The 15618-nt window shown below is 45.2% G+C and overlaps 2 protein-coding genes across 2 annotated transcripts; both read right to left on the bottom strand.

The window, feature by feature from the left end:
• Window positions 1-3306: 3306 nt before the first annotated feature.
• Window positions 3307-5514, bottom strand: LOC128712972 (purine nucleoside phosphorylase-like). The gene is made up of 3 exons (XM_053807837.1): window positions 5399-5514; window positions 4239-4515; window positions 3307-3882 (listed from the first exon to the last, which is right to left on the bottom strand). The coding sequence occupies exons 1-3, from the start codon at window positions 5512-5514 to the stop codon at window positions 3307-3309; spliced, it is 969 nt and encodes a 322-aa protein (XP_053663812.1).
• A 1502-nt stretch (window positions 5515-7016) lies between these two features.
• On the bottom strand, window positions 7017-9867 carry LOC128711048 (purine nucleoside phosphorylase). The gene is made up of 3 exons (XM_053805914.1): window positions 9659-9867; window positions 7666-7939; window positions 7017-7598 (listed from the first exon to the last, which is right to left on the bottom strand). The coding sequence occupies exons 1-3, from the start codon at window positions 9865-9867 to the stop codon at window positions 7017-7019; spliced, it is 1065 nt and encodes a 354-aa protein (XP_053661889.1).
• Window positions 9868-15618: the final 5751 nt, after the last annotated feature.

The raw sequence follows: 15618 nt of genomic DNA, 5'->3' as shown, positions 1-15618 counted from the left end.
ATACTAAAGCGGGAAGACGAGTTACTAATACGAGGGTATGAGTGTACCTTCTACGGTAATGCAATGGGGACGTTACTTTTTAGTTAGCTTTTGTTTGCTGTGTTTAAGACGTGTGCAGTTTTGTTTGTTTAAGTTTTCGTTTTAACTATACTACGTACTTTGCGTTCGCGTGTGTTGGTTATAATTTATTTATTTAAATTGATATTGCATACTACAGCGATTCTCGCGTTACTGTGCGGGAAACCATACTCCGTGTAAAGATTCACATGCTAAACAAAAGGTTCTAGAAAAAATAAAATTAAACCATGGTAGCTATGATCAAAAATATCTTTAAAGTAAAGCAATTTACTGCAGGAAACAATTTCCACGCTGTTCTGGGGCCTGTTGTTTTGGTACTCAGCGCGCAACGAAAGCCAACCGTGTAGTCCAGTCGCATTACATTCGTCTTTGTACTGGGAGCTGATAAAGCCGGATAGAAAAGCAACAGCAAGATATAGGAAAGAAGCTACCTTCCTGCCGTTCTGCCGTTAAACAGGATGAAAGTGCACTATTAAGCTTAGTTGAGTAGTGATTTGTGAACTTCGTATGATAATTTATTAATTAAGATACGCAGGCAGATTGGCGCCACAGGTACACAAATGTAACAATTGTATGATGTAATCATTATTTGATAGAAGAAAACAACTCCAAAACGAGAAACACATGCGCGTGCGTGGCTGGTAAGTTTGGTTGATCGATTGGCGCGGAAGTGCATGTGTGAATGCGTGTGTGTGTCATAAGAATTAATCGGCCCCAAAATATATAACCATATATATATATGGTCGAAACGTTGTGCAGCACCGATTTAAACCAAACCGTGCACATCACCCCCAACCTCGTATCCTTTCCCTTCTTCCGCAAGGAAATGCACCTTCTATCATCGTTGTAGTGAATTAGATTAGGCGGAAATGAAACAACAAGAAATAAATTGTAGTAAAAATGATACTTTTATATGCAAACCATTGCATACGTACATGAGGACACATACACAAGCATAACACACATTAGTATCGAGTACGATGGTTCGTTCGTGGGCAACAACTAGGAGCCGCAGCAAACATAAAGCGGACAAGAGAAAGGATCACACAATAAATTGTGACAGTGGAACAGGTTTATCGTTTCGTTTATTTTCTTTACTTCTATATTGTTTCTAACAATTGTGTTATATCACTTCTATGTATATAAATATTTTAATTTTTATTTGGGAAGCTCATCTTTTTTTTCTATTCAAATTTTCTGCTGCCGCAGTTAGTTTTTTTGGAAACATTCCTTTTGACATCACCGATGCCAAATTGCGCAATGGGCGCAGAGAAGTTTACGAGCTGATAGCGTGTGTACGGTATCCCGTAGGTTGCCATATGTCGAAGGGGCCCGCCCTATCGAATCGCGCCGCCGAGCTACCCATTAACCTTTCGACATATTGTTTCAGACATATGTGGCGTGGCGTTTTTCAGTTTCTTAATGTGTGTGTGTTTTTTTTTTATGTTGTCCAATGAAAACAAAACCTCACAGCGATGTAATTGTTGGGCAGCTGACCCTATGGACGGTTTACCATCCCATGCCGTCTGGTTTTGCTGACGAATCAGATTTGACCTACGGTCGATGTCGATCGTCTGTGAGAGGCAATGATTAGAAAATTATCTGCTGCTTGTAAAACCGCACAGCAAAGGATCCCGCCATCATGGGTGATGGGGTGGCAGTTATGACATGCATTGTTCATACACCGAACGGGAGGAATTCTGAAGCAGTGGAACGGCCTTAGCATAATTTGCCGCCCGTGGATTTATTTTGCGTATCAACAATTAGAATGACAGACAAGCTTGTTGTTTGGCATGAGTCGAGGCAGCTCCATTTCAAACATGGTTGACATGTTTGGAATACAAAGTTCAACGAAAAGAACCCGTTCAGTTTTGTCCGATAGAGAAGCACACGCCCGACGATGACGGTACACGCTAAACATTCACTTAGAGGTAAAAGGTAATAAAGTAAAAAAAAAACTTAAAGAAAGAAAATGCTGATAAAATGTAGACCTAAACATCCACCACCGCCAAATGACAAAATCAACTGATGATAACTACCAAAACCAAACACAACACAAGCACAAAACACTCGTCGGACGACAGGGATAGTAACTTAATGAAGCAACCGGAAGAATCGATGCATCTATTAAACGGTTAACGTGCGAAGAAACCTGAAAACAAACCCCCTCCTCAAACACAGTTGTCCAATTTTTGTATTAACCTTTTGAAAACATTTATGCTCCACTCGATAACGTTAGTAGTGTCCCAGCAACACGTGTATGAGATTCACCCAGTTTGTTTGATGAATGTGAATGCTAACGAAAATGGACGGAATTCTTATCCCAGAACCAATATCTACACAAACAGTGCTCATTTGATATTTAAGTGAATTTAAGCAAAATATGCAGCAAAGGGAGAAACAAACGGATCAATGGAACAAAAAAGAAAAAAAATGCACACCCAAAGCAGAATCGGAGATCTCTTTAAAGAAAATACAACTTTTAAGAATAAACAACAAGCAAACACACATTTTTACCTTTTTCTTACTTCAATTCTACTACCATAATGCTATCTAGGAAAGGAAGGTTAAAATTTATCATACAAACGCGAGATATAAAGCATAACAGAGCAAGCCACTACAGACTCATGAGTAACTAGAAAAGCCTAACATCGTCAACTAGATTGCTGATTGTAACTATTTCTTCCACCAGTTGCGGAGAGCCTATAAAAGCACCAAGTCATGGAAAAAGAACACAAAATAAATGATTACTGAAATGAATGTTTGTATACAGTAAACCAAAAATCGAATATAAATGAATGTAGGGAAGAAAGGACGTTGCTCAATCGATTGAACCGTTGACGAATGTGAAGATTAAAGTGATTGAGATGAAAATTAAAAATCGAACTAATGTGGCAACAGGCTCGTTAAGCTGGAAAAGAAAACATGAAACATAAGTATTAAACTGGATAAAAGAATATAAAAACGAAGCAGATACATTGTACTCGTGTGAAAGAAGAAAAAACACATAGAACCGTTGGGAGAACTAATCGAATGAATGGCAAAAGTTAATGTGAATTCAAACATGATAAAATTATTTCCAAAGCATCATCCACACACACACACAACAAACAAACAACCATACTATTAAAACGGCAACAATAAACAACAAAACGAAGGTAGTTACATGGGGAAATATGGTAGTTTTATTGTAACAGAGCGCTTAGTTGATGCTAATCCTTCCGCCCATTAGACACCCGCAATGGTGCCGACAACCCGCGTGACCAGCTCACAGATCCGTCCCTCCAGTTGGCGCCCAACGTCCACGAACGTTTCGTGGCAGTGCTCTTCCTCCTCTTCGTAGCTCATCGTGCACATGTTGGTGATGAGGCTGAAGGCGAAGCACGTCATACCGCAGTGCCGTGCCGTGATGATCTCGTGCACGGTCGACATACCGATCGCATCAACGCCCAGCAACGCCAGCAGGCGACCTTCGGCGACCGTTTCGAAGTTGGGTCCACCGACGCAACAGTACACACCCTCGCGCAGGATGCTCGGCAGACCGGGCACCTGGTTGGCCGCTTCTTTCGCTACCTGCAGTATGGTCGGATCGTACGCTTTGGCCATTCCGAGAAAACGTGGCCCGAACCGTTCATCGTTCGGTCCGAGCAGAGGGCAGTTTCCGGCAAATCCCATCAGATTAACGTGATCCTTGATGAGCATGATGTCGCCGACGTGGTAGTTGCTGTTGATGGCACCGGCCGCATTGGTGGCAATCAGACGTGTACAGCCGACTAGTCGCATTACCCGTACCGGCATGGAACACTTAACGAAAGCGAAAGAGAAACGGTTGGATACTAAAACGTAAAAAAGCGTATTTTTTTTCTATTAACCGCCATATTGAATTTCAAACTGACATCCGTTTGTGCAATTGCAGCTGTCAAACATTGTTTACCTTTTGGAGTAGTGATCGCATATTACTTGTGGTCGCATTTAGTAGCGAAGATAAATCGGTTTTGCAGATAAAAACTAAATTCTTGACTGTTTGTTTAGTGTACAACTGCAGTAAGTTGCGTTACTGTTTGTGATTGGTTTGATTTGCTGTATTTTCCTGGCAGAATCGGTGTTCTAAATGGTGGTAAATGCTTCGCCATTGTGCATAGTACCGATAGTAGGCTTACCTTTGCCAATGAATATCCCTCGTAGTAATGGAAGCGACCTTGCATACAAAGCACGGGTACGCCGGCCAGAAAGCCAAACACAAGCCGTCCCACGTGTCCAGGCACGGTTGAGATAGGAAAGTGTGGAATCGTCTCGTAGTCGAAGCTATCCACGTCGGTCAGCTGATCGGCCAAACATCCCATCCCCGAGCCGCATATGATGCCACACCGGGGTCGGATACGCGTGCGGTCCAGCAGATAAGTGGCGATTTCTTGTACCATCTCGTAGCTACCGTAGCTGCCGGTTGTGGAGAGGTGTTTTGTGGACAACAACAAGAAAAAAAAACGAGCACTGGTCACAAATGGGCATTTGCTTGATGTTTTAATTGCGACAACGACACGTCCTGCACGAATCGCAGCCAATGTTTTGCTGCGCTAGGTAACTGATGATGATCACATGCATAACAAGGTAAGCGAATACTAGTCTATATTTAGCTGGTTTGCATATTGCACAAAGATACGGTGACAATGCTAATTCTTTGGAACCATCGGAAATATAACTAATGATCTTTTAAGTTGAGAATTGATTCATTAGAATTAAGAATTATGTGATTATAGTTCCTTAAATATTACGGTTTATATTCGTTTAGGCAATTCCAAATGTATCGGTATGAAATATTCATTGTAAATCCATGACGTGGAAAGACTAGGTCTAAATTATGCTTATGTTATATTAACTTCCCAACTAACAAACACGTTTAACGCTAGTATAACGCTCCTCTAGTTCAAAGTTCTTCATTCAAAAGAGAAAGTATTATAATGGCAGGTACTAGAAGCATGTTCTGGTCATGCTAATAATGTGGTCTGACCTTGCCCTAGAGCACAGCGCTAGACTAATCTCGCTAGGGTTCTGCGTGGGTTTTTTTTCTCTTCCCTCCGTGATATAATTTAAACCGTTACAACCTGCTTTTCCCATCAATCATAGGGGCGACCGTTAGGCATTCCAGTTTAGGCGCTAGCGCATCTGTCCTATCACTGTGAAACCTTTGTTTGAACAAGTTCACCGACTACACACTCCGAATGCTATTTGAATGCAGTTTTGGGGCCACTTTTGGTATGTTGCTGGACAACGGTTGGAGCCTCCAAACTGATAATATTAACATTCAACACTTGATATGTACCCAGCACTGTCCTGCACAGCGTTGTACAATCCGTTGATCCGCTTGCTGCCTGGTGCCTTGGTTCGATTACCCTGCTGTTCTCCGTTGCCCTTTCCGTTAACACTCGTACGATTCATTTTAAAACTGTGCACTTGCTGGTCTGTAGCACTAAATTACACAGAAGTTAAAGATGTTCACTGTACGCAAAGCTTGAATTATAAGCCAAGGGTCTCTTTATCGTGATACACTTGCACACTTGATACAACAGTACGTTCAACAAATCACGTATTGGACTCCTCTCGTCTAAACCACCCATTCACGGTGCCCGATCGAATGCAAGTGACTGGCTAATGACGGTGGACCAGTGGCCGTTGGGGCTGGTCCGGCGAATCTGTGCTGGTGTTTGTGATACGAGTTGACAAGCGCTGAGATGCTTTCAAATAGGGAAGCGTGGAATGTTATGGCTTCGCAATAAACGCAGCCTCCGCAATGTTTTGTGTTCGTTGATAACACACACGCGTTTCTGAGAATTCATCTTCGAATAGGGTTTCTTGAAGAATTTTTGTAAAGAATATTTTCAAGTATTTTAATAATATTTTTCTACGCAACGATCAGAATGGCGATCCAAAAATTTTGAAACAAGAGAAAAACGTCCATTAGAAAATTCCCTCTACGCGTTTCTGCATCGAAGCATGCAATAATTATGTTATAGCGCCAAACCTTATTTATAGCACGCTGCATAGTTTGCCATAATCGGATGGAAAAGTTTATGGAACTTCATACAACCTCTTCCCCGGTTTTTTTTTCATGTTGCTTCGTTTTTATTAACCTCCGTGTTTTTTTTACGTAAAGCAACCTGAGTCCAATGTTTCATTCATACGCTTCCTTTTCATCCTTTTCCGACAGTGCTGTGTAAACTGCCCAATTCAATGGGCATCATCAGAAACAATTGCTTCCGACGGTGATGATGATATGATCACAGTGCAACGATCAGCGAGCGGTTGGCGGAAAATCAGCTGCTATCATGCGTAAATGGTTTCAATGGAATGGCTACAGAGCGGGGCAAGATAAAACGGTTTGTGATGCGCTTTGAGGTTGCTTTTTTTTTTGGTGTCCCCTCATTGCCGGGGTCATTGTCAACGCGCTGTGGGTCACAGTGGTGCTGCAATTGAGTTAGCGTTGCCCCAGCGTGTCAATTGGCTCGAGACCGGAATGCACTAGCATTATGTTTTATGTGCTTTCTAGTTAAATGAAGATTGTTTCTTTTGCAACTTTAATTAAATTGATGTTGATGGCGGTTGTTTTTAAAAAATTGTTTATTGTTTACGCATTACTCACAGATTATTGTATATCGTCGGTGCAACTTGTAAGGAATTACCTTTTCCGTGGCAGAAACTTTATAATTTCTTCCTTTTCTTCCTAGTCTTAAGGTTGTTGGGAGATATATATTTAACTATATTACGTTCACGTTAACCCTACCTAGCGCTAAATCGTTAATTGTTTTACCTAATTAAAATTGACGCTTACAGCTACTTTATGTGCCAAAAAGCTACATTACGATCATTGTTGTCTGGTTTGTTTTTTGCCCGACATTGCACTTGCTCTCTTTGATGCTTCAGCACTCCTCGACCTAAAACTCTTACTTCTTCGTTTCGTAGTGAATATGCTTGACAATGCGGCTAACAAACTCGCCCAGTGTCTTCTCCCGGTTCTTACCGACACCCACAATACTGTCGTGACAGTGCTCTTCCTCCTCCTCGTAGCTCATCGTGCACATGTTGGTGATGAGGCTGAAGGCAAGGCACGTCATGCCGCAGTGCCGTGCCGTGATGATCTCGTGCACCGTCGACATACCGATCGCATCGACACCGAGCATGGCCAGCATCTTCACCTCGGCGACCGTTTCGAAGTTGGGTCCACCGAGACAGGTGTAGACACCCTCGCGCAGCTCATTCTCGATCCCAATCTGACGGCCGATCACTTTCGCCGTCTGGATGAGTTTCGGATCGTACGTGTTGGCCATGCCGAAGAACCGTGGTCCAAAGCGTTCATCGTTTGGACCCTGCAGCGGATTGTTGCCGGCGAAACCCATCAGATTGATGTGATCCTTGATGAGCATGATGTCACCCACGTGGTACTTGGGATTGGCACCACCGGCCGCATTGGTCGCGATCAGATGTGTGCAACCGATCAGATGCATTACACGCACGGGCATGGAACACTGGCATGGAGAGAGAATGGCAATCGGTTAGGTTTCGTCCGATCCTTGCGCTAATGCTGATGCTTACCTTTGCGAGCGGATATCCTTCGTAGTGATGGAAACGGCCCTGCATGCACATGACTGGTACACCGGCCAGATAACCGAACACAAGCCGCCCGACATGGCCGGCCACGGTAGAGACGGGAAAGTGTGGGATCGTCTCGTAGTCGAAGCTGTCCACATCGGTCAGCTGATCCGCCAGCGTACCCAACCCGGACCCACAAATGATTCCAACCTTCGGGCGGAGTTCCGTGCGCGCCAGGAGATAATTTGCGATTTCCTGCAGCGTGTCGTAGGTGTACCTATGGGGAGGGGTGAGAAAAGCGAAAGGAAAACTATTAACGTTACGGTGTCTCGCTGTCCAGTGCGTCTGTAATAGACATATGGAAGGTGACGTGCAGGCACGAACAAATTGCAGGGCCGTAGGGACCTTGCTGATGATCGTTTGCCGTCTTCAGCTTCGAAAGGATAGCAGTGAAGCAATCAACGCGATATGTTAAACCTTTCACTCCAAGAACTGCGTTCTGAAAGTTTCGCAAAAAAAAGAAAGTTGTGCAAGGCAAGGTCTAGCGTGCGAAGAAGAAACCAACTAATCACCTGCCGTTTGAAGGCTGGGCTAACAAATTACGCTGCACCGCTGCTCAGCGTTATCAGCGTGCTCGAACAGCTTCCCCCCGGGCACCCGCCGTCAGTGGACGTCAACGCGCCTAGCGATGACCCTGCTGAACGGTTCGTGGGGGCACGATCGTCAACACAAGCTGTGTAGTCAATCGGCAACAAACGGAGCAGCAGCGCCACCCAACTCCGAACACCATTGTCTGCGGCCACTGCATCGCACGGTGTGGCGGTACAGAAATATGCCAAACATGAGTTTAGAGAGGCTGCGCGGGACTGTTATTCCGTTGGAAAAACACGAACATTCTCGATGACAGCTGATAAGGGTGGACGACGAATCAATTCGAAACCTGCCACGATGATCATGTATTTGCGAATGTCGCATTATGCTGCTGCTGCGTGGTGTTGGTGGCGTGAATCCCGTGCTGATAATTTCATGGCAGCGGCGGTTCATGGGAAAAAAAATCGCTTAGAAATCGAAAAATTGAAGGTTTAGACGGTGACCTGACTTGACTCTTGGTCTAGAAACGTGGGTAATAACAATTTTATGTTGGAAATGGGCGAAGTTCTGACAAGATTAGAAAGTCCGCCAGTGTGGTAATCTTGTTGGAGACATTTGATACAGCATTGATCGTATGTCTACTAGTTGGACAAATAGACGAACTGTTCTCCTCTGTTCTTTGAGTGTATTAAGCTCTAACCAAGCTGCATTGGCGATTGTTGGGTAAATCTGATTCAGATTCATGATTCTGAATGTAATCTCTATTCCAAAGATTCATGAAAATTGCCAATATTAATGACCTCCAACGGAGTGGCTCGGTGGCATAATGGTAGCGGCGCCGGTCTTCACACGAACGGACCGGACCAGAATCCCATCCGGACCAATCCCCCGTACGCAGAACTTGACTATCCAGCTACGGGTAAATAAATGGCAGGCCTCTAGGACTTCTTGAGGTTGTTGTGCCGATAAAGAAGAAGAACGTCCTCCAACGAGCTTGTTCATCATGTCGCTTAGGCCCTCCAAAGAATCGATCCACAACATGCTCTGATGATTCGTGAATCTGTTCAGTGTCAACTCTTGATTTGAAAGACTCCTCGCTAAAGATTCATATAAATGACTCTTCTTGAAAGATTCATTAAGCACTACACGAGTATAGACGAAGTCGTTAAAGGCCCCCACTGTCCATATCGATCACTTGTGATGGTGCAACAATCTCGAGAAGGAACTACGTCCAATTTCACCATGTCTGCACTTGCATGTTTTCCATGACCAAACCCGTATCGGATCATCTTCCCTGTGCCTCTGAATACCGCACCACACCAGCCGGTACCGGTCGGTTCCGGTTACCGACGGAAGCCATTTGTGAAGTGACCTAAAGCAGACCATAGAACACCCCCAAACTTACCCAGCGTGCTCTGTGCGTGGCATATGGAAGGGACCGCTCGTTGCTCCCTTTTGCTGGTAAGCTTCGGCAGCCGGCAACGAGACGGTACCATTCCGGTTACCGTTCGAATGTCCATTTTGGTGATGATGACCGTTCGTGTGTGGTGCAGCAGCACCGTTCGCAACACCGTTCGGTACGTTGCCATTTTGAAGGTAAGTAAATTTGCTCATTTTCGCAACAGTTTGTCTGGTACGCTTCGTTAACGAACGTGAAACTTTAATCACTTTCCTGTCTGTTTTTATTTTGCAGGTTTGATAGAGCCTTTTAAAGTCTATTCTAATAGTGGACACTCTGCAACCACCTTTAAATCAACACCGCCAACTACGTGAAACTGAGCAAAACTGAACAAATGCGCGCTGTGAATCGCATTAGCTGTGCAAACCGTAAAGGAACTGAAGGACCGACAACCGAACAAGAGTCGTGTGGCCCGTGTGCTTCCTGCTACTGAACCGTGCACTGTCGCACCTCGAACGCTAGTGGCGGTACGCGTCGCCGGGTGATAGCATAAAACCTCCATCACCGCACGATGCCGATGGGCGCATGTTTTCGCGTGACAGACGCATGGATTGTATTTGGGCGGGTGTGTGCCGTTGGTGGCGGTGTGCGAGTGAAATGTTTGCGCAGATTGTAGCGGTAGAAAGCAGCGGGGTGATTGAGCACCGCGGCAGGAACCGGGAGGCTAAGGGTAATTATGAAAAGCTGATGACGCTCTTAAGTAATGGTGTTGTTGTTGCGGCCAGTAAGCGACCGGACAGGATCCCTTCCAAAAGGGGAGCACGATGCGTTTCGATGGGTGCAGCTCAAAAACAAGCGGCGTTGGGCCGAAGTTTGCTTTACAACTCTGTTGGCAGAGATGTACCGATGGAATTCTTGGTGGCACGCGCGCAACAGCAAATGTCACGCATGGTACAGTTGTTTTGTTCGCTCCGCCGTGTTGATCCGTTCCGCTTGAACGAGTTTTATGTTAAGGAATCCGTTCACCTGTGCCTGTGGCGGTAAATCGGATCGTCCAGTGGTATATTTAATAGTTGCGAATTTTAATACTCTTTGTTTTGTACCAAAGCCGCGATGGCTGGAGAAGTTTGCTCGATTCTTTGTCTCCCGTGCCGATCACCTTCAATCGCGGCTAGCAAATGCGTTGCGTTATTTATTCAACAACAGAGGCGGAAATCAACTCAATGGAGGGAAAAAAAAAACGTTACAACTGGTTTACTCCACACTAGAATGTCCCAGTTTTTGTTTTTTTTGCAACTAGAGCACAACAACTCGCTGGTTCTTGGTGGTGCAAAGGCGAAGGGTTAGGGAGTGTCTTGAGGATGATCAAAATAACATGTTATTGTGCAAGATGAACCCGTCACGCGATCAGCAACGATTCAGCTGAACCCAATGATAAGGACGGGCATTAGAAAAATACGCTCGTCCACACATTTGCTATCGTCCTGAAGCGGGTCAAGGTTAAAGTTAAAAATCACTTCAAAAAATCGCTGTAAGGATATGCAGTGATCGCAACCACACCGCACACGTGATCGGGGTGGTTTGTGTGTTTGGTTTGGTGTTGAAGAGGTAAAATAATATTATGGCTTCGAAAGATCAGTAATCAATCTCATAGCAAACCGACACCCCGAGAGGCTTCGTTCGGTAAACATTCATCTAACCAGGGGGTCACCAGGAGAATGCTTCGTGTGATGATGATCGCGAGCAAAACAAGGACTGCGATCAGGAAGCAAAACAAAGTGATGCAATTAATTGGTTTGTTTTCAACGATTGCTATACCAAGCGACCGGAGACAAGATGTTGGATTGAACGATCGAGAACTTCTACAACGAAATGCAAAATCCATTTATTGTATTGTATTGGATTTGTATGACCATTTGCTGTAATTTCTTACAGCATTAATTTTGGTGATTGTCTCACCGTGATTGTAGTGCGCCATTTTTCTATTCTGGTGCCTCGGCAACTGACTGTTCCAGAGACTAAGAAGGTGAGAAAGACTTCAACCTCCAATAGTGGTTTTGCGGGTGGGATTGCTTTATTTACAGTTTATGTTAGAGAAAATAACATCTCACATAGTGAAAAGTGTTCTCTTGCAGGAAGCAACGAATCCTTATGTTCCCTATCAAGAGACTTCGCTCATATCTTCAATTCTCCCCCGAGTAGTCTTTAGACTCTCTGCGACACTGTTTCATACAAGGCACAATTGCATGTCACCAAGCCCTTCACCCGGTGGTGTAATGTAATTTGTGCTCCTACAATTACTACCTAGTAACCGAGCAAATGACCATGATTGGGGCATGCTGTTCGTGGTCGGGCGTTGGTGATTGTACTGCTCGTTCACAGACACTCCCTTCGGTTCAATGCAATTGCGGTCCGGAGTAAATTGAGCGTGAATCGGACACTGTGGCACATCACTGGGTCGCTTGTTTAATGGCTTTCTGATGCACGGGTAGCCGAGATGATTGATAGAGACGCAACCAAACCGGACGAAAGTGCATCGCCACAATTGTTTTGCAAGGTCTTGGCCGACCTGCTTTAAATTTCAAGACCCTGGAGGAGACACTCTGCTCGGGTAGGCAAACGTGCGAAGCAGTTCAATTATCTCAACCATCACTTCACATTCCGCACAGCTTCTGGTGCCAACGCAGAGAAATATTCCGTTGGCAAACCCTGTTTTCCACTTTCTTTGCACTTCGCTTCCGTACTTACATTCGGCTCACACCCTGCTTGCTATCGTTGAAGGTCGCCATTTAGTACTATGAATCACAGATATTCCCGGTACGATTTTTTTGGTAAATTGTTAACTTAAGTTCACTATTAGCAAATCAAGGAACTGCAGTGTGGTCTGTTTGGTTATCTATAGCTTAGTGAGATCGCTTACCCGTTGGATCTTATATTTATAAGGCCCGTGCAATGAGTGCAATCGTACTCTTGATCATCAAGTTTGCAAAACTCGTAAACCTATTTGTTTAACTTTTTTGTTACCATTCATTTCACGCTCCTACATAGATGATGCTTGGTGGACCTATTTCGTTCGATGAAGATCGCACACGGCATGACCAGTGGGGGAAGGGAAAATTCTCGGCAAACAGCTCTAGACAATCCTAAAACAGCCAAGCAATGGATGCTGTAGCCGTGGACAAGAACATGGCGAGAGGTAGATGGCGGAGTGTAAAGGAACGAGATCGAATCAAAAACAATCGAACGTGTATGAGTTGGTAGCATTCAACTCGAGCGCATGGTTACCATCGTACGAGGCGCGCGCCGGGGCGGGCATGGACACTCCATCCAGCAAACGTACGTCAGCAGACATCCAAACCTTGTAGTCAACGACGATGGTTGCTCCCCGCCAAACTCACCAACTGATAAGCCATATTCTGCCAGCACGGTGAGAAGATTCTGCTCAGTTGTCTCGCGGGCTCATTCTCATGGGTGTGAGTAGGTGAGTGTGTGATCTGAAGACAGATGGGAACGGTTTGGAGTTTCCAGCGACGGCGGAAACACGTTACAAGTCTCGCGACACCAAAGGCTGCTACCGCAAAACAGTGATAACGTTTAATAGCCACAGATGAAAAACAAAACCACCCGATGGACATCGTCGGATGGACATAAAACCCGCGCAGGCTCACAAAAACGCCGGGAAAGCATCCTTGGACGTAAAGCATCTTCGAACGTTTCGTACGTAATGATTTTCCTGTTTAATAACCCCCGGCTGATTGCCGTTGCGCTCTGCATGGCTCATCAGACATGCGAGTGCATCGCAAGATCTGCACCTTCCGGGACAATGCGGCAACGATCGTGCTTTCGCCTTATGTCAGCTGGAAACAGCGACCGTGTTTAACAACGGTCTGCCATTTCTCGATGACCGCATGGCTTATCAAAAACCCATCCCAAATAACGATCGTCCAAAACATCGAGCGAATGAACGAGCTTCTGTAATGAAAATAGCTGCGCAAGAACCAAACAAATAACCGCCAGTTATTTTTTGTTTCTTCAAAACATTCAAAGCGGAGCTGGTTTTGTGCTGGTGGGCCCCTTTTCGTCACGCGTGCCACACGAGTTTACGATAGGAACGAAAACGTGGACAGTAAAGTCTACCATTTGTTCTGTCACATGTGAACAAAATATGTCGTTCCATGTGGAATCATTGTTCCACTGTGTTTAAACTCTCTGTTTCTGCCTCGGTGGTTTTGGGGACAGACAGATTTGTTTTGGGGGTTTCCAGTACGCTCATTGTCTGCTAGTGGCTATACTTGAAGCGACCATGCTTAGAACATCTTCCACGTTCAAAGCAGTAAACAAAACGTTCGCTTGGTATTCCACGAATTATCTGCCCCGCTTAATTCTAGGGAAGCTGGTTGACGACGACAGAGGCGGATTTAAGAATCTCGGAACTTCAAGCGGTGGGAAAAAATTTGGAGCTACTCCGTACCGCTCCTGAAATGTATGTACAGGTGGAAGTGGTGGGTGGATGGCAAAAATACTGTTCACGAAACAAAAACGAACTATTATACTATATTGAGCAGCTCTTGGAATGTTAGCTCAAGTTAACTTTAACGCTCAGTCCGCTTATAGAAAAATCCGCCTCTGGACGACGGGAATCCGTGAACTTGCTTTGTCGTAAACAATTTCGACTGTGATACCAACAGATTCGAAGCGAGTGACGTCTAAGGGAAGTGTTTAAAATGGGTTTTCGCCATTACTTACTTATCCGGCGCTACAACCGCTTGGTGGTCTTGGGCTGCTCACGGTCACGGGCTTTCTAACGGACGCCATCACACCATCTCTTTCCATGTGGACGACCTAAAAGGATTTTGTGGGCTGGCTTGTTCGGTGTCATTTTCATGACGTGACCAGCCCACCCCAGAGCCTGGCGAGTCTAATCCGCTGTATTCTACAGAGACCTCGTCGTACAGCTCGTAGAGTTCGTCATTGTAGGTTCGTCATTATCGGGCAGACCGACAAGGATGTTATCGGGCAGCCCGACAAGGATGTTATCGGGCAGCCCGACAAGGATGTTATCGGGCAGCCCGACAAGGATGTTATCGGGCAGCCCGACAAGGATGTTATCGGGCAGCCCGACAAGGATGTTATCGGGCAGCCCGACAAGGATGTTATCGGGCAGCCCGACAAGGATGTTATCGGGCAGCCCGACAAGGATGTTATCGGGCAGCCCGACAAGGATGTTATCGGGCAGCCCGACAAGGATGTTATCGGGCAGCCCGACAAGGATGTTATCGGGCAGCCCGACAAGGATGTTATCCGGCAGCCCGACAAGGATGTTATCGGGCAGCCCGACAAGGATGTTATCGGGCAGCCCGACAAGGATGTTATCGGGCAGCCCGACAAGGATGTTATCGGGCAGCCCGTTAAGGATGTTATCATTCCGCCCAGAGCCTCCAAGGGGTTTAATGCACCAATGCTTCGTAGTTTCTTTCTTAATCTTGTGTCCCGATGGGACAAATCAAATAGGTCGAATTACTTACTGCTAGACATTTGTTTCACATTTCTATTCAACATTAGGTCCATATGGATTTATATTCAACCGTTACGTTTTCTAACCTCAATCTCTCCACTCTGCAACGGAGTACTTTGTCATTTCGTTTGATTGCATGTTTTGTGTATACTAAAAATACAAGCGTGCGCATGGTAGTGTGCATGTATACAAGGACACGGTTCGGTGCAAACAGTGCAGCAGGAATAATCACTACTCGTATAAGAGAAGGAGAGAGAAGGAGGGACACAGTTACTCGAGAAACTGGAGTGGGAAACTGTTTTCTTCTATTGGCTTATTGCCACCTCAACACCCGTATTGGCCACTCGCACCCTGCATTGCTCACCAATCTCACCAAATTGCTATCATTATCGCTTGTTGGACTTGTTCTGCTTATCCTATCTTTACTGTTATTAAGCTGGTCGAGTGTGAA

This window comes from Anopheles marshallii, chromosome 3 (assembly GCF_943734725.1).
Source record: "Anopheles marshallii chromosome 3, idAnoMarsDA_429_01, whole genome shotgun sequence".
Lineage (NCBI taxonomy): Eukaryota > Metazoa > Arthropoda > Insecta > Diptera > Culicidae > Anopheles > Anopheles marshallii.
The sequence above is the reverse complement of the archived record's forward strand: the minus strand, read 5'-3'. Positions and strand labels throughout refer to the sequence as shown.

Coding starts and splice junctions, on each gene's coding strand:
- LOC128711048 (XM_053805914.1), bottom strand. CDS start 9,867: ATGAGCAAATTTACTTACCTTCAAAATGGCAACGTACCGAACGGTGTT. Junction 7,940..9,658: donor CCACGCACAGAGCACGCTGG/GTAAGTTTGGGG, acceptor CCCTCCCCATAG/GTACACCTACGACACGCTGC. Junction 7,599..7,665: donor AAGGATATCCGCTCGCAAAG/GTAAGCATCAGC, acceptor TCTCCATGCCAG/TGTTCCATGCCCGTGCGTGT.
- LOC128712972 (XM_053807837.1), bottom strand. CDS start 5,514: ATGAATCGTACGAGTGTTAACGGAAAGGGCAACGGAGAACAGCAGGGT. Junction 4,516..5,398: donor GCTGTGCAGGACAGTGCTGG/GTACATATCAAG, acceptor CACAACCGGCAG/CTACGGTAGCTACGAGATGG. Junction 3,883..4,238: donor AGGGATATTCATTGGCAAAG/GTAAGCCTACTA, acceptor GCTTTCGTTAAG/TGTTCCATGCCGGTACGGGT.